General features: G+C 43.6%; 1 protein-coding gene across 7 annotated transcripts in view; it reads left to right on the top strand.

Moving 5' to 3' along the window:
* The window catches only part of mical3a (microtubule associated monooxygenase, calponin and LIM domain containing 3a), a 96,071-nt gene that overhangs the window by 37,848 nt on the left and 39,729 nt on the right, over positions 1-18,494 (top strand). For 3 of the 7 annotated variants that reach the window (XM_085780011.1, XM_085780008.1, XM_085780012.1), the window contains exons 2-15: positions 5,487-5,904; positions 7,178-7,385; positions 7,861-7,977; positions 8,115-8,216; positions 8,981-9,136; positions 10,003-10,103; positions 12,489-12,746; positions 12,872-12,987; positions 13,977-14,103; positions 14,287-14,380; positions 15,064-15,211; positions 17,688-17,884; positions 18,088-18,206; positions 18,301-18,363. In XM_085780011.1, coding sequence (XP_085636137.1) covers positions 5,626-5,904; positions 7,178-7,385; positions 7,861-7,977; positions 8,115-8,216; positions 8,981-9,136; positions 10,003-10,103; positions 12,489-12,746; positions 12,872-12,987; positions 13,977-14,103; positions 14,287-14,380; positions 15,064-15,211; positions 17,688-17,884; positions 18,088-18,206; positions 18,301-18,363 — 2,085 coding nt within the window. In that variant the 5' untranslated portion in view covers positions 5,487-5,625. Of the gene's footprint in view, positions 1-5,486; positions 5,905-7,177; positions 7,386-7,860; positions 7,978-8,114; positions 8,217-8,980; positions 9,137-10,002; positions 10,104-12,488; positions 12,747-12,871; positions 12,988-13,976; positions 14,104-14,286; positions 14,381-14,494; positions 14,525-15,063; positions 15,212-17,687; positions 17,885-18,087; positions 18,207-18,297; positions 18,364-18,494 lie in introns of all 7 variants that reach the window. The other 4 variants (XM_085780009.1, XM_085780007.1, XM_085780006.1 and 1 more) reach the window with 2 other exon arrangements.

Raw genomic sequence — 18,494 nt, 5'->3', positions numbered from 1 at the left:
ACCAAGAAATTCCGTTAGCCTCCATAGCGTAGCTCTGAGCTGCCAGCTGCTGCGCTCCGCCGTACTGAAAATAGCTTACACCTACAATTAAAGGTAATGAACCTACTGCTATGACTATAGCGATTATGGCAATGGGCCAATTTGCCAAAATGTTGAACTATCCCTTTAATAAATAGCTTGAAGCGTTAGTCAGTTGTTGAGAAATGCTTGGTCAATTGACTGAGCTGAAATGACCTGACTGATCCTGTCAGTATAATGGATCGATAGTAGAGAGGTGTAATTTAAAATAATCGCCCTATTCTCTTGATTATTTCATCATTTTCTTGTAACTCTCTGCAAACACACCTCCCAATAATGAAAGTGTAACAATGAGACTCAGCACGAGCCTGTATTTTCACTGAAATGATGATGATGATGATGATGATGGTGGTGGTGAAGTTTTTCTAATTGCTAGCCTAAATATTGTGCCTAAACACGGTGACCAAGACATAGCAGAGGAATAAGAGTTGATTATTCTACTTTTGTTGTCAGGATGATGTATCTGCGCCCTGCAGGCAGCTGCTGCGATGCTCTGTAATTAGCATCACGGCCATAATGTAACTCAGCCCAGTGATGAGCATAATGAGGACGAGTGGGCCGCTTAAAGGTGATCATTAACTGTCAGGAGCAGAGACAGGAGTGGAAGTCGTCCTAATGTAAAAAGGAAACGGTGAAATAACAACTTCTATAGAAGCGGTCCGGTGGAGTGGGAGTGGTCACTCAGCTCTAAGTTTGATTGACTTTAATGTTGTTCCTTGTAACATCCATTAATGTGACGGTTTCCTCTGCTCAGGAAGAACGATCACTTTGCATCCTGCTCCGTGCCAAGTCTTCTGATGGATGAGATGAGGAGATGAGGTCGGGATATTAATGTTGGTCCCTGAGGTGGACCGCTGAGCATCAGTCATCCCTGAGCTGAGACTCCACTCTGTCAGTTTGTAGCGTAGGCTACTACTACATGTGCATGCAGCGCTTAAAATAGTGTTTTACCCTCGGTTGTCAAGTGGTGTGGTGGACAAGAAGCAGAACATGTTGACAGAAATGAAATGTTTTGGACATTTTATTGTCCATGTCATCAATCTGTGGCTTTGATCACGGGACACAAACCAAATTATATTCAGGGAAAATAAACAAAAGGAATATTGTGGCATCCTGGATAGTTTCTCTCAAGCTCAAAATAACAATACACAGCCCACACCACTCGTTTTGATCAAAATTAATTTACAGCACAGTCTACTCATTATAATCAGACTGTGTTTGAAATCACATTGTATTTATGTCTGTGTGTGTGTGACTTATTAGTGCTGGCAGCGACGGTGTTTACAGTGTACAAAGGCAGCGCCGTCAAACGTGTAGCCCAGTGGCCTAATCTCCGGCTCTATTTTTAGATTAGAGGATGATGTAATACAACCAGTGAAAAGCAAAGGCATGCTGTGTGTGTGTGTGTGTGTAGTATATGCAGACTGGGTGGGGGGTTGTTGTGTTGTGTAGGGGTGTGGTGTGTGTGTGTGTGTGTGGCTTTGCATGCACGTGCGTAATTCTTGTGTGAATTCTGTGAATGTGTGAAATCCTGCAGCCGCGTTTCCAGATGTCAGGAGATTCCAGGCGTGCCGATCTAAAGCTGTTTGGATTTTTGTCGTGCTTTGTGTGTTTTATCCAGTGAAAAATAGTTTGTTTGGAATCTGAGTCATGTCGAGGAGAATTATATCTTATAACCCTCATCTTCGTCAATGTTCTCCCACCCTTTTAAAAGAAACACATGCTGCTGCTGCTGCGGCCTCTCCTGCTGAGCCGGCATATGAGACTCTGCAGGAGGCGACTGTCGTTTCTGTCAAATCACAGGCCGGGTTTATTGTTGTCATTACGCTGTGTGTGTGTGTGTGTGTGTCGCCGGCCTTGCCCGAGCAAACGCATATTGCGACCCAGCATGTGTGAGTCGCTGTGTGCACCCGTCTCCCTTCAAAGACCTCCACGTGTCGTGTGCTCGATGTTTACCGCTAGCTTTCTCACGATGGTGTCATAAAGCTCAGAGCATCTTCTCATTAGTCCTTTGATGTGTCTCTCTCCTCAAACCTGCATGGATTTACACTCCCATAAAAATAAAATCATCCCACAGAGAGGATGACTTCTGTCTCCGCTGTGGACTGGGAGAGAGAGAGGGATAATAGGAAAGATTTGATTTCACCATTAAGTGGATTATTAACCCTCTGAGACCAGACCACCCCTCTCCAGTTCCTGCTCTTTTTAAAGTTGGGTTCACGAGACTTTTAATGAAAAGTTCAAACTCCTTTTCCTCCTCTCCGCCTCCAGAAACGGGCAAAAATGCTGATGAACTGCGTCTGCGACCTCTCTGCTCGGCCCCGTCGTTAACCAGAAACCCATCAGGAGGGTCAAAGAGGAGAGTTAAGAATTTAGGGCTTGTTTTGTTTTAACATGCTCCCGTCAGGCTTTTTTAGGGGGGGAAGGGGTTGATGTGTTTGCAGCTGATGTGATAGAGATCAGAGTGATGAACTTCTCAGAAAATAATGCTCATGAGGTTTATCTATGATATTTGGTCTCACTGATTCCATGGACCCCTCACATCCCCTCCACCGCTCCTTTCAGCTTTTACCGTCAGGCAGCCGGTTCAGAGTACCCCTGGCCAAAAAAAAGACTTACAAGAACTCTTTTATCCCCACAGCAGTGCACATTTTAAACGAAAAGAAATAGGTACCTGTTTTTAGGGCAAGATCTACTTGCTGTCTCAGCTTTTATGTGAGCGTCATGTGAATTTTATAGCTTTTATGTGAGATTTTTTAATGTGAGTTTTTATGTTGGTGTTTGTATGTCCAACTGTTTGGAGCCCAAACTAATGACAATTTTCTAAATTGTAAAAAAAAAAAAAAAAGTTTTTTGAATTGAATTGAATTCCAGTGAAAAAGGCCACCGCTCATCCGTAGGCAAAATACTATGAAGTGGTGCTGCAGCTGAACTTTGAAACGTAGAAAACAACAAAACAGCCTCACTGATTCCAAAAAATTCTTCTTTTAGTTGTGCTCTATTTTCCTTTTTCTACTTCAACACTCTCTGAAGAAGTCAGTTTTCTAATTTTGTCTTGTTAGACAAAACTTTTGCAACAAAACCAGGTCATTTCAGTTCCCTCCGCTCCTATCAATTGACCTGTTGTCACACTTTATGCACCTCGTCACTTCAGTGTCTCTTTCATGGATAAAGAAAGTGTTGTGTGCGTCAAGAAATATCCCCAAAGTACCTGAAGTGAACGTGCTGCTGCTGCTGTCCCACTTTCGTCTAGAACTTAACCTTGAAATTCTCCTTGGTCTGTGTTTTGCTCGCAGCGTGCCGTCGCAGCCACACATCATTTGCCGGGCACAAAAGAAGCTTCAAGCTCGACTGCTCATCCATCCACCGCCGCGGTGTCTCAGGTCCTGGTGGAGATAAACAGGAACAGGCTCCGGCTGCCTAATGGCTCTCTGACTGACGTTTGTGTATGTGTTGTTGTTGTTGCTACTTTTGAACACGGTGTTGCTGCTGCTGTTATTGACGAATGAATCAAGAGCCATCGATCGCGGATTGAGTGATTGGTAATGGATTGGTTAGGCTACTCACTGCCAATCAGAGCGTTACTCTCATTACTTTGACTTAACGGTTGACGTTGATGCCGACTGATCTGTGCTGTCATGCAGAGGAGCTAGAGCTTCACCCTTTTTTTTTGCATATAGAGGAAAATACAAATGAAGTGGAGTGTGTCACAGATTATTATAAGATGTGTGAGGGCATGTCCGTAACCACAGCCTTCATACAACTGCTGCAGCTGCAGTTAGCTCGTACAGTTTTGAGTCAAGTTCACTCACAGAGGAAGTGATGCCGCTGATATTAAAATGCTTGTGTTGGAAAAAGGACCTTTTTTTTTTTTTTTTTTCCTGTCGGTGCTGCTGGCAGCGCAGAACTTCGGCCCCGACTGAGGCAGAGCCAAACCCAGAGCCTGCTGTTTTCACTGCGGCGAGGAGTTGGCAGGGTGTGAAAAGGAGGCCAGCTGACCTCTGTACCTGCTTCCCTTTCATCGTGTGTTGCCACTGGGACCGGGACTGCATTGGTTTTCATGAAGCTCAAGCTTTCACACACACAGAGGCCGGCGGGGCTGAAATGCTCATGTGCATCCTTCAGGAAGTAACTGCACCCTGCAACCATGATTTCACCTTTCTGTTAGTGACAGTTTTTTGATGATTGAGCAGTGTGTCTTCTTGTTTGTCTTCCCAAATCCTAAACTATTCATTTAACTTTAAGTTTATTTCCTCACAGATGTTAATTCCTGCTTCTCGTTCTACATGCAGTTACATAAATGACCCAGACTGCTGTGAGTTTTGATCAAGCAAAGCGAGTTTTTCCTCGTTGCCCTGGGAAATAATGCAAACCAGAACCGCTGCTTGGCTGAACATCTATTAGTCAGCAAATAAACTCGCAATAATCAAATCCATTAAACTAGTTTTGGTCTCTCTCTCTTTCTCTCAGCCAACATCCATGCTTTTGTCACTTTTTACCCTTTCATACTGGCACTGACCTTTTAAAAGCAGCTCAGTAAAAATCCAGTCGGAGTCAGAGAGGGAGCCCATCGTGACATTCCAGCTATAGACGCCAAAGAACATGAATGATCTCATCCCCCTGGGGGTAAAAAAGCAGAAACCACATGGAGCTCGACTGACACAAGTCGCAGCAGGTAAAAACGACGACAGCAGCGAGTCGGCTCTGCTCTTCTTCCTTCAGTCTTCTTTACAACAGGAAGCTCCAACAAACCAGTGGAGAAATGTGTTGGTTCTCTCTGCCAGCTTCCTCCTGATGCCACATCATTTTCTTGAATGAATAGGATTGTGTGGAGTGTTGCAGTATTTTTTGGGGGGGATGAACTGGGTATTTCCTGTGTCTGGGGTCTGTCTGGAGTGAAAGAAATGTCCACACACACACATATACACGTCTTGTGCCCTCCTGTGTGTGTTTTTCCTGTTGTGGCTCCGCGTGGGTTCAGTCGGTGCCCTTCCTGTGTCCGGCAGCCGCGTTCCTAGACAGATAAGAGGTTGTGTGAGGTCGAGCTGTTGCGGAGAAACGACAGCGAGACCTTAAATAACCCGGTGTTTATCCGTAATTGCAGCTTTGATTGCTCGTCTGCTCAGCTGTTGTACACATGGCTGCTGAGTTAAGAGACTCCTACTGTAGCTAGGCCCCAATTTCATTAAGAGATTGCCACCGTCTCATGTTTGCATCCGTCATGAAGTTCAGTTCAGACTCTGAAGTCTCAGTTTGTGTTGGATCGGACAGTGTTGATGTAAATCGAAGGCTGTAATCTTTTATGTCCTCATGCAACTTGTGGGAAATGTTTTATACTCAACTCTGCAGAATGTGGAATTATCTTCTCCGATTCACTCAGTTTTTCTTCTTTCCCATCTCGCCGACAGAATGAAGATGCCTGAGGCCTGACTCGCAGCCCTCCAGCAGAGACTGAGTGTGATCCAGGGCTGGGGGCTGGACCCAGAGACCCCTGCCTCCGAGGGGGGGGTGAAGGGCCCTCACAGCCCTGCTGCATGAGTCTGGACCATGGGGGACGGAGGCACCGGTGCGACTGGAGGAGACGGGGTGAACCGGGCCCACGTCCTGTTCGACAACTTCGTCCAGGCGAGCACGTTTAAGGGCACGCTCAAGGCCTTCCAGGAGCTGTGCGACCACCTGGAGGTGAAGCCCACCGAGTCCAGGATCTTCTACCACAAGCTCAAGTCCAAACTCAACTACTGGAAGGCCAAGGCGCTGTGGGCCAAGTTAGACAAGAGAGCCAGCCACAAGGAGTACAAGAAGGGTCGAGCGTGTGCCAACTCAAAGGTTTGATTGAGCTAACATGCGGTATTAGAATCTGATCTGTATCTAGATACGCTATCCAGGCGATCTGATCATGCCTTTGTGTTTACACCTGGTATTTTTAACCAGCGCTCAGAGCAAAACCTCCGTGTGAGTCATTTGAGGCGGCAGCAAATCAGCTGTACGTGATGATAATTCAGATTTGAACAAGATGTGAGCCTGAAGTGGTGGTCTGCAGCCTGGCAGACTGAGCCTGTGAGCCTGAGCTCAGGGCAAAGAGGAAAGTTACACACAAATCTTTTTACAGATCGTCGTACGCATTTGTGAATCCTGCCACGGCAGAAGTGTACCAAAATTCCTGTGTAAAATGACAGCCAATCGAGAGCTCCCACCTGGGTTGTAACTGATGACGGAAACTTACAGATCATGGCATATGCAACTTGCATTTACATGTAGTTTTTCTCCAATGCGGATAAAGTGTCCGGATATAGATCTCATTATAATACCAGGTGTAAACAGGGGGAGGAATCGTGTAATACGATGCTCATGTTTACCAGCCAGAACAAATGTGTCATTGCTTCACATAGGTTTGTCACCATCTCCTGGTTTCACTGATTACATTGCCGATCCAAAAAAAGACTTAACACTATGGATATATACCTGTATTAGTATTTCTATTCTAACGGATAGGTGTTGAATCAAGAAGCTTGTGCAGCTGTGAGATGTTAGTTTCAGTTTCAGACGACTTTATTTAACCCAAATGGGCTATACAGACAACGATCAGTAAGGAAACATTAAGTAGCATAAGGAGGATACATAAAATCAGTCCAAATCAATATCATAAAAATGCCAATAGATAAAATCCCATAAATAAATCCAATAAATACATCTTCTAAAAAAAAAAAAATTGATTTCATTTAAAATTGATGGGGTCTGTGTTTAAAAGCTTAATGGCTGAAAGGATAAAAGACATTGCATATTCACATACAGTTCACTGAACCCTCTTATAACAGTTCTTCTTATGACAACTGAACTTCTCAACCTCGAAGTTCAACCTCAAAAGGAACAAGAGCTGTGTGTCATGTAAAATAGGAAATGTGTCTTTCCTAATAAAACAAATAACGTGTGATAGAGAGCGACTTCACAGGTGCATTTTTTTTTCAAGAAGTGAGATGTAAAGTGGAAAGTTATTATTAGAGGTGGTGTCAAGTTGCACTTACTTGGTTTTCCATGTGTGTGTGAGTGTGTGTGTGGTTCTTATAGCTCATTCATAACATCCGTGTCTGTGCGTCTCCAGTGTTTGATCATCGGAGCGGGGCCATGCGGGTTACGTACAGCCATCGAGCTGGCCTTCCTGGGAGCCAAGGTGGTGCTGCTGGAGAAGAGAGACGCTTTCTCCAGGAACAATGTCCTGCACCTCTGGCCCTTCACCATCCAGGACCTCAGGGGCCTCGGGGCCAAGAAGTTCTATGGGAAATTCTGCGCCGGTGCTATCGATCATATCAGTGAGTGCACATGACAGATCCCACTAGGGCTGGGACGATATGCTTTTCTCCGGATTCGATTCTTCTACGATTTTTTGGATGGCGATTCGATTTAAATTGCGATTCTACGATATTGCCGATTCTCTCGATTTTTAGTCTGCATTTTTAACATTTATCTGCACACAAATACTGTAGGAGCCTAGAAATGTACATACTCCATTATAAAGTGAACTTAAAAAAGGCTAACAAATGCACATTGCACAATATTTAAAAAAATTCAAAAAAAAAATTCAAATTTTGAAAAAAAAAATCAATTTAAAAATCGTCAAAAAAGATATTGCGATATTTATGTGAATCGATTTTTTCTCCCACCCCTAGATCCCACCCTCCTTTGCTAAGAGGAATCTAGGCCATACATTGTTTTTTTGTTGTTGTTTTGCATGCTTTTAAATGTGTCTGTGGTTGAGTGTTGCTTCTCTCTGTCTCTGTGTCTCAGGTATTCGTCAGCTTCAGCTAATGCTGCTCAAAGTGGCCCTCCTGGTGGGCATCGAGATCCACGTCAACGTAGAGTTCAAGGGTCTCATCGAACCCCCCGAAGATCAAGAGAGTGAAAGTAAGTCAGGCCAGCTCTGGGGGAAAAAAATGAATGAAAACTGAACGTGTGTTACTTTCTTCAGAGTATTAATATGTCAAAAGGCTCTGAGCCTGTCGATGCATTTCTCTGGGATTACACATGCTGTGTTTTCTTAGGGATAGGCTGGAGGGCTGAGGTCCATCCCAGGACACACCCTGCCAGTGAGCTGGAGTTTGATGTCATCATTGGAGCAGATGGAAGGAGAAACACACTACCAGGCAAGTGTGTATGTGATTGTGTGTGTGTGTGTGTGTGTGTGTGCAGACCAGGGAGAAATGCAATTAGTAACGCACATTTTCCTTGACTAAACAAAGACAGCACAAGAAAACACTGTTTTGTTTGTTTCCTTCACGTGAACTCGGAGGTCAGTCATAGTGATTACAGTATGACCTCACTTGTGTACAGCTGTGGCCGGGTGCCTGACCTCACTCCATTCCTCGCGCATGAATGAGCATTTGTGCATATCCTCGTGTGTGTGTGTGTGTGTGTGTGTGTCTGGCTGATACATCCAACTTCAGAGAGCGTTTGCTCTCCCAGCAGAGCAGAATAGGAATTGTTGAATTGGCTGTCTGTTTCCTCTATGAGTGTTGGGGCCTCACACACAGTCACACTGGCAGAGCGAAGCCCCCGTGGAGCAGAGGACCGTGACCCCTCTCTGTAACTACTGACTGCCGCGCTGCAGAGAGGAAGCAGCAGGCTCCCTCTGGGATAACCATGAACTCCATCCACACAGCTTGAAAAAGTTGTTTTGTGATGCAGAACATCTGGTCATGTTCACGATGTGCTGTGTACATTTGCAGGGTTTTGACATGTAAAAACAGATATCAGCTGGCATATTTACACACACATACACACGTACTATTCACCAGAAATGTCTTGAGCTCATGTTTTCGCAGCTCTTAGTCTCGTTGCGCCCGGTGTCTCCCGACCTTCAGGTCACGTTCTGACTGCTTCTTCCTCTTTTGTGAAATCCCCCCTCCAGGGTTTCGGCGTAAGGAGTTCCGGGGCAAGCTCGCCATCGCCATCACCGCTAACTTCATCAACAGGCACACGACGGCGGAGGCAAAGGTGGAGGAGATCAGCGGCGTGGCCTTCATCTTCAACCAGAAGTTCTTTCAAGACCTCAGAGAGGCAACAGGTCGGCACACAGAACTCACTCTCTAGGGATTTTATGTCTTTTCTCAAGGTCACCACATGATAAAAAGCTTTAAAGGGATAGTTCAAAATGTTGGCAAATTGGCCCATTGCCATAATCCCTATAGTCTTAGCAGTAGGTTTGTTACCTTGGATGTGCAGGTCACAACTTGTCGTGACGTGCATCAGTGGCTTTGCATGAATTTGCCTCGAAAACAACTCCATCTCGTATCGTTCCATTATTATCTCATAGCGTGGTGAATGTGCAGGTCACAACTTGTCCACCAGAGTGTTTTGGAGTTGTTGGATTGTGTATTTGATGAGTTTGATGAGGGAAACCAAGAAATCCCATTAGCCTCCGTAGCGTAGCTCTGAGCAGCTCATGGCTCTGCTCCGCCGTTCTAAAAATAGCTTGCACCGACAATTAAAGGTAACGAACCTACTGCTATGACTACAGGGATTATGGCAATGGGCCAATTTGCCAAAATGTTGAACTATCCTTTTAAGTTGCACCATTAAATGTAGAATTTCTTTTTTTGGGGGGGGGGGGGTTGTGGTGATTGTAAGATCTCCAGCTTTATTCTTTGATGCAAAGTAAACAGGACAAATAATCACTCCTTTGATCACAGATCTGGATTCGTCAGCTCATCCAATTAAAATGCTTGACATTAGGTCCGATGCCAAGCCGGTCCTCAGTTTATTGCTGACATGACGATGTCCCCGCGGGGCCCTTTTGCCTCTGTGCTCTGAGTCGTGTAATTGCCGCTCTTGTCCCCTAATGGCAACGCGACGGTCTGACGCGGCCGTAAAGGAAACGGGATTGTCCTTGGTATGTGACAATACGTCTTTTCTCTGTGGGGTCTTTTTTAGGTATTGACCTGGAAAACATCGTCTACTACAAGGATGACACGCACTACTTTGTGATGACTGCCAAAAAACAGAGCCTGCTGGAGAAAGGAGTCATTCTGCATGTGAGTGATCAAAAGCCCAGAACTCAGTGTGTGGTGTGTGTGTGTATATGTGTATGTGTGTGTTTGAGAGACAATTGTTGAGTCTGATTCTGTCTCTCTGTAGCAGACATAAAGGCTATATGCACGCACAGACCGACAAAATAACAAGTCGGACCGTCTCACTCTTTTTTGTCCTTGTCTCTTTCTCTCTTTCATTCTTTCAGTCTTTTTATTCCTCCTCTGTCTTTGCCCAGTATCGGCCTAATGGTCTAACCAAGCCAACAGTGTTCGGGGACGAGCTGCCAAGTCAAGCAGACTCACTTAGTGTTTGTGCCCTCACTTTATATGGCAGCTTCCTCTCCCTGGCTACTTTCCACAGGAAACCGGAAAGACGTTTTTTTTTTTTTTCTACATTTCTGTCTTCATGTAGCATTACTGAAGGTGTGACCTGTGGTGGCTTCTGGATATTAGATTATCTTTTCTTTTTTTTTATAAAGCAAGCCACAGCCATCACTTTGTATTTTCTTTTTTTTTTTTCTCTCTCGGATAAATTTAGCTTCCTCACACAAACACAGCTGTTTCGCATATTTTGACGTCTCTGTGCATGTGCGTGCGTGCCTGTGTTTGTTTTCATGGCGAGCCCATGGCATTAATGAGGTTTTGGTCAGTCTGAAAAAAAACAAAACAGAGGAGGTGGGGGGGATTTGGAGTCAGTAGGCACATGTTAATGAAAAGACATCAGTCACTAGGACCGGTTCTTTGACAGACGGTCCAAGATAGATCCTTTTATAGCAGTGAACATGATGACTCTGTGCTTTCCTTTGAAAATGGATAGAGGAAGGGTGGAGGGGTTGGCAGAACACCGACGAGTCCACACAGTTCAAGGCAAAAAAAAAAAAAAAAATCAGTCAGCTCTCGCACTCATATCTTCCACTAACCCTGCCCTTCCCTCTTACCCACCGTCACCACCAGCCTTGCCTGGACGGCCAGGGAGCGTGAAGATGGAAGAATGCACCTCTCACCACCCTCTATGAAAACATGTCACTTTGAAAGCACGCAGTGATTTGATGCTACATGTTGGAGAGACTTGTGAAAAGCACAGTTCGTTCCCCTGCGGGTGTCTGGGCCTCCATGCAGCGCAGCGAAGTTGCAGCCGTGAAGTTATTATAACTTTTTCTAAAGATGCTCAGTCGTTTTGTTGCTACTATTCTTTAGGTTTTTTCAGTTCTTCTAAGTGTCATTTTACTCCTGAAGCCATATCACATGCTCACACTGCATAAAACACAATGATTAGATGTCCCAGAGAAGAATTAAAGGGATAGTTCAACATATGTGTTATGTTATATCGGAACATTACCAGACAGAGTTGTTTTCGAGGTAAATGCAGAGACTGCTTGCTGAAAAACGGGAACGTGCATCAGTGGCTTTGCATGAATTTGCCTAGAAAACAACTCTGTCTTGTAATGTTCTGTTATTATCTCATAGTGTGGTGAATGTGCAGGTCACACCTTGTCCACCAGAGCGTTCTGGAGTTGTTGGATTGTGTATTTGATGAGTTTGATGAGAGAAACCAAGAAATCCCATTAGCCTCCGTAGCGTAGCTCTGAGCAGCTCGCGGCTCTGCTCCGCCGTTCTCAAAAAATAGCTTGCACCGACAATTAAAGGTAACAAACCTACTGCTATGACTATGGGGATTATGGATTATCCCTTTAACAGTTTTCTGAATGTTCAGTTCAAATTCAAGTTCATCAAAAAGTTAAACACAAACTACAGCTTTTCTTCACATTATTTTCTGTGATTCTTTCTAGGAATCATTTTTGTTGCCTGGTTCTGCATCCTAGATATTGTGTGGTGGTGCATAGACAGACTCTGCTTATGTAAATAATGTGCATCTGTGCTATTTTAAATTTTTTTGAACACACATGCTCTTCTGCCTCAAGAGTCTGGGTCAGACAGAGTAAAATCTGCACCTAAAAAAGAGCGTATGAGGCGTCCCACGGTGATTTCTCATGCGTTATCCTTGAATATTGCCCATCATCATTTTGCTGCAGTCACGGGTTTCTCCGAGTGGAATAATCCTGTAAACAGAACACCTCCTCTGAGATCCGCTGTGTAGTTTGTGCGCCTTCGCATCGACATGACAGCAGCAGCCCCGAGAATCCTTTGAAGGGCCTTTCTAGTCTGCACTTGTCAGAAGTGTGTAAACCCTGTGTTCGTATTATTTTGTCAGTCGATAAACTTGCTGCAAAACAACTTTTTTGTTCTGTTTCATTCATGTTTTATTGCTTTTCTACCACAGCTGCAACACAAACTTCTTCTAGTGCTGCAGAGTTTTTAAAGTTGTAACTCTTTGATTGCATATTTCTTTTTTATCTTGTCTTAATGCTTCTCTCGTCTCTCCTGCAGGACTACGCCGACACAGAGATGCTGCTGTCCAGAGCGAACGTGGACCAGGCCGCTCTGCTGTCCTACGCCCGCGAGGCTGCAGATTTCTCCACCAGCCACCAGCTGCCCACACTGGACTTCGCCATCAACCACTACGGCCAGCCCGACGTCGCCATGTTCGACTTCACCTGCATGTACGCCTCCGAGAACGCCGCCATGGTGCGCCAACGCAACGGCCACGCGCTGCTGGTGGCGCTGGTGGGAGACAGCCTGTTGGAGGTGAGAGAATTTTTTTAAAGAGACTATTATTTTATTTTACTCAAGTCTACGTCCGTGGATGTTTTTGTGGCCATATTTGGTTGTTGAACGCACGCCTTCGCCGTTCGCTGTTGTCTCGTCCCCAGCCCTTCTGGCCCATGGGCACCGGTATCGCTCGAGGTTTCCTGGCAGCCATGGACTCGGGCTGGATGGTGAAGAGCTGGGCTCAGGGAAAAACTCCTCTGGAGGTGCTGGCTGAGAGGTGAGGGCGTGGAAACACTGGTGTGTGTGTGTGTGTGTGTGTGTGTGTGCACACCAAACTCACTGTATTCAAATCCACTGACACACACACACGCGTTCCCTCTCTTCAAACACACCCTTTTATCTACGAGTGCTTTACTAGGAAATCTGCCTGTAGGTGATTTCAAGCATCAGTCCCACCTCTTCTGGTACGAACGGGATAAGAGGCTCATAGGAACTACATGGAATGTGACTTCTCTGTTGTGATGTAACTCTCCGTGCCCTTTGATAACAGTGTTAAAGGGAAAACTCAGGCGGTTTGACACGAGTCGGTGCATGTCGACAAACTTTTCGTTACCTCTTATAAGACTCTGCCTGTACATTATATTTCTTTTTTATTATTATTATTATTATTTTTTTATTTATATCATGCGTGCACATACACAAAACATATTACCCTCTCATGCGTACATACGTATACTGATTAATACTGCAATACTCACAAGAATAATAATAATTGTAATGATGATGTTAATAATGATAAAATTAATAATAACAATAATAATGACATGACACAAATATCAAGAGAGTAATAGAACAACAAGAAAAATAAATAGATAGATAGATAGATAGATAGATAGATAGATATATTTTATTGATCCCAAGCTGGGAAATTACAGTGCAGCAGCAGCAGCATTACACACGGTGATGATAACAACATATAGTATAAGAATATAAAGAACAAACTATACATAATAAAGTAGCAATAGCAAATAAAATGTAATGTACAAAAGTATATACAACTAATTGGCAGTGTTGATTTTAGTGCAATGTAAAAAATGTGCGATGTGTGTAACTGTGTATAGAAAATAAAGTGCTTAGTGACTATGACCAGAGTTTTTTAGCTGTAATAATTTAATTTATAATAATTTCAATTAGAAAATTATTAAAAGCTAAAAAAAAAAGAAAAACAATATTTCATAACTGTACTGTTTCCTCTGTCCTCTTTAGGGAGAGTATCTACCGTCTGCTGCCCCAGACCACACCAGAAAACGTCAGTAAGAACTTCAGCCACTACAGCGTGGATCCGACCACGCGCTATCCCAACATTAGCCTTAACTTCCTCAAGCCCAGCCAGGTGAGAACCGGAGCCAACCACAATAACAATCCCAAGCATTGTCTTTGTCTTTACTGCCCTATAAAATAAATAATACATCAGGATCGCTTCGCTTGTTTGTGCTGAATATTTTGACAGACGAGTGACGCAAGTTTCGATCACGCGATTACAGCAATTAGTAGTTTAATTATGTGTATGTTGCAGGTGCGGCACCTCTTCAACACAGGGGAGTCGAGGGAAATGCGCATTGAAATCGAGAATGTCATCAACACGTCGACGCCCAAGCTGGCCAGGAACGGTTTGTGTCTTTTGCTTTTTTTTATTAGTCTTCCTCAGTGTGCTCATTGATCAGTGTAGGATTTTGCTGCAATCACTGATGCTGAAATGTAATAATGAACTATTTTCACTCTAGAAAATTGCCTGCTTGACAAGCAGTTGCAAGGTAACACAAAGTCCAAATGCATGGTGTTGCTTTTCAAGGTTTCCCTTAACAGTTTTAAAAGTTTACCTGCTACGTATTCATGAATGAATGAAATGTTCACTGGAATGGTGGAGTTTTGCGGATGGACTGATTGCAGCCTTTTAAAAAAAAAAAATTTCGATCATTGATCCTCTCCCCCTGGTTATATTCAACACCTAATGTGCACTATAGATGTAAAAAGGATTCCTGTGAAATCTGCATCTTCTCCTAACCTCTCATTTGCATCCTTGTTCTACTTTACATCAAAAAAAAAAAAAAAAAGTTCATAATACTTCCTCACTGGCTGGTTGAAACTGGTACTAACAAGGTTGTTGAGGCCGTGGATGACACAACTTTACTCTCCTACTGTATGCTCAGCCTTGCAGGACCCAAGGCCATGAGATTGCCCAGCAACAGATGTGTAGTGCTTTCTAGAATAAGTTTGCATTTTTACCCCCCAGAATCTATGTTTTATTCAAGTTGCATCAAGTCATTAATTTTCTGTTTTTCTGCCACACCAGAGTCCATCGCTCGATCCAGTAAGCTCCTCAACTGGTGCCAGAGACAAACGGAGGGATACAGGAACGTTAATGTAACAGACCTCACCATGTCCTGGAAGAGCGGTCTGGCCCTGTGCGCCCTCATCCACCGGTACAGACCGGATCTCATGTGAGTACCTGAAAGAAAGTTGGGTTTCGTTATACGCACATCGGCCGTGGGTGCTGGGTTAACCTGTAGTAGTGCAGAAAAACGTGTAGCCCGCACACCAGTACTCCGTTTCAGACTTTTTATTAATTTAAGCAAACAACTTTTCGACCACCAGCATGATCTTCTTCAGGGCTCTATGTCTTTCTGCAGAATCTGAAAGAAATACATAAACAACACAGATCAACATTGGTACTGGTACATATTGAATGAATTGAATATATATAAGACACCCAGCCTATAAGGGCTTACAAGACACATTTCATATTTAGACAACAAACAAAATCATCAGAGTACAGACAAAACCAAAAACCACATGGAATTCACATAAATAATTCACTTTTTCTAGTGTCCAGGCACTTTTTATGAAAGTAGCTATAGTAAAGACTTCTTTTCTGAAGAAACATTTCAACTTTACCTCATCATCATCAGCCCAAAACAACTCAGGCTTCACATTTAGCATTTTCTGAAACAAAAACTGCCTGGCTTCGTCATATAACGGACAATGAAACACAAAATGCAGTTCATCTTCAATTACATTTAGATTACATAATGTGCATAGTCTTCCCTCCTCAGGTACTGAGTTAAACCTACAGTACCTACTTCTATTGCCAGAGGGAGAATCCCAGCGCTACATTTGTTGAACTATCTTTTTTTGGCGTGGCGAGCGTATCCCCGGTCGCGAAATGGTTAAAACGGCTGCGGCCTCTGGAATGATCGGCCCGCTGTGTTTATGTGAGTTTGTTCGGTTGCTAATGATGTTTATTGTCTGGTTGGGACCTCGGTTTTGGAAAGTACATCACTGTAAATGAGGTGACAGCTACCAGCCATAATGGCCTCTGGGGTCACTTAACAGATCTTGCCTCATAACCTCCCCCTCCCCTCTTCCTCTCCTCCCACACACACACACACACACACACACACACACACACACACACAAACACTCCTCCTTACCCCCCTATAAACAACACAGTCTCCATCCGCAGTGCCTAATGTAGTTTGTTACCCACTCAAGGCAACGTGGCAATTAACATTATTAGCCATTAGTGTCTTTGTCCTTCCTGACCTTTTTACCAAGAGGTGCAGCCGTTGTGCTCCGCTGCCTGTGATAGGTCAGATGGTGGGAGGAGGGGGGGGGGGGGGGGGGTACCTTGGGGAAAACCGTGTTCACGTGTAGGCATGTAGAAGACGGATGCTGAGTGAGTGTAGGCTTACTGAGTGGAGGGGCTGCTGCTCCGCGTCTGATGTGATGTTCCACCGCTAATGTTTTTAAATGGCCTGAATGTGCAGCTGAAACGTATTGATGATCCAAGTTAATGGGGTTCTCAGCTGCAGTGTAATGACATTTACAGGAATGCTGTCCATACCATGTGCAGCAGTCTGCAGTATAGAAATGCTTCTTCAATTGTCTTGTTAATGTGGGTTCACCATTACCCTCTGCTAAATCAGCTTGTGTGTAAATGTGGAGCATATTCAATAGGGCTGGGACGATATGCTTTTCTCCCGATTCGATTCTTCTACGATTTTTTGGATGCCGATTCGATTTAAATTGCGATTCTACGATATTGCCGATTCTCTCGATTTTTAGTCGCATTTTTAACATTTATCTGCACACAAACACTGTAGGAGCCTATAAATTAACATACTCCATTATAAAATGAACTTAAACCCTTTTCAAAGCCTGTACTCTCTGTATGTAAAAGAGGCTAACAAATACACATTGCACAATATTTTAAAAAATTCAAAAAAAAAAATTTCAAAAATTCAAAAAAAAATTTTTTTTCAAAAACAAAAAATCGATTTTTGAAAAAAAAAATCGATTTAAAAATCGTCAAAAAATATATCGCGATATCTATGTGAATCGATTTTTTCTCCCACCCCTAATATTCAAGTTACATTAAATGGATTAACATGGATTTAGATCATTCTGATGAATGCTAATTGCTTTTTGGTGAGTTTTTTTTTTTTTTTTTTTGGCTGTCCATTATCTTTTTTTATTTCTTTTACTTCATTGTGAAATACAAGACAAACAACACAGTGGACATACTGTACATCAATGTATACACAAGGTTTGAACAAGGTGTGTGTGTGTATGTGTGTAATTCAGGTATGATATATGGATGGTAGTAGTGTAAAATAGTGACAGCAGTAATAAAGAAAGTAATTAATGAATAATAATATTGGTCATAATAATAATAATAATAATAATAATAATAATAATGACAGGTGGTATTAAATAGTATAGATAACAGTTGTGATAGCATTAGCTAGACAGCAATAATAACATAACTCCTAATAGTGATAATAACAGTAATAATACTGAAAATGAGATGGAAAAATAAGATCAAAGGATGAAAGGTCTGTCTATTATCTTTGTGATGTCCCATCTCAGTCCAACACTGTCTTTTGACTCTCCTCCGTCCTTCCTTGTCGCCCTCAGCGACTTCGACTCGCTGGACGAGCGCGACCAGGAGAAGAACAACCAGTTGGGCTTCGACGTGGCCGAGAAGGAGTTTGGCATCTCGCCCTGCATGACTGGCAAGGAGATGTCTTCTGTGGTGGAGCCAGACAAACTCTCCATGGTCATGTACCTCAGCCAGTTCTATGAGATGTTTAGGGACACAGTGCCACCCGGAGGTGAGAGTGAGCGATGCACCACCACCACCACCAGGACCTCTTTGTTCTGTAATCCGGTTTTGTGAGGCGTCTGTAATTACATAAGTGTCATCTTCAGACAGATGCTGCGAAAAACATAATTACCTGTAATCCTGAGAGGAATTTGAAGTGCTATTTTCTTTCGCCTGTAACCTCTCATTCTCTTTGTGGATTTTTCTTCTCAGATAACCACAACTTGAGTCCCGAGGAGAAGGCTGCGCTCATAGCCAGCACCAAATCTCCCATATCGTTCCTCAGCAAGCTCGGTCAGAGCATAGCCATATCCAGGAAACGTAATCCAAAGGTCAGTGCCTGCGAGGAATGCACCGTTTGCACATCGAGATTTCTTAAATTATCATTTCACTGTTTTAAAATAACTCGCGCCGTGTCGTCAGCAGGACAAAAAGGAGAAGGATGTCGACGGTTTGGGGAAGAGAAGGAAAACCAGTCAGTCTGAAGATGTGAGTGGTTGTGACAGCTCAGCGTCTCAGATGTTGAGCTTGTGATTTGCTGTTTGATCAGTTTATCCAGCCAGAACAGACTAATTAATCCCTCTAGACTGGAAAAAAACCAACCTGTTTTCCCTATTTTC

The sequence above is a fragment of the Trachurus japonicus genome, chromosome 6, assembly GCF_045865225.1.
Source record: "Trachurus japonicus isolate A0001 chromosome 6, Traja_1.0".
Classification (NCBI taxonomy): domain Eukaryota; kingdom Metazoa; phylum Chordata; class Actinopteri; order Carangiformes; family Carangidae; genus Trachurus; species Trachurus japonicus.
The sequence above is the reverse complement of the archived record's forward strand: the minus strand, read 5'-3'. Positions and strand labels throughout refer to the sequence as shown.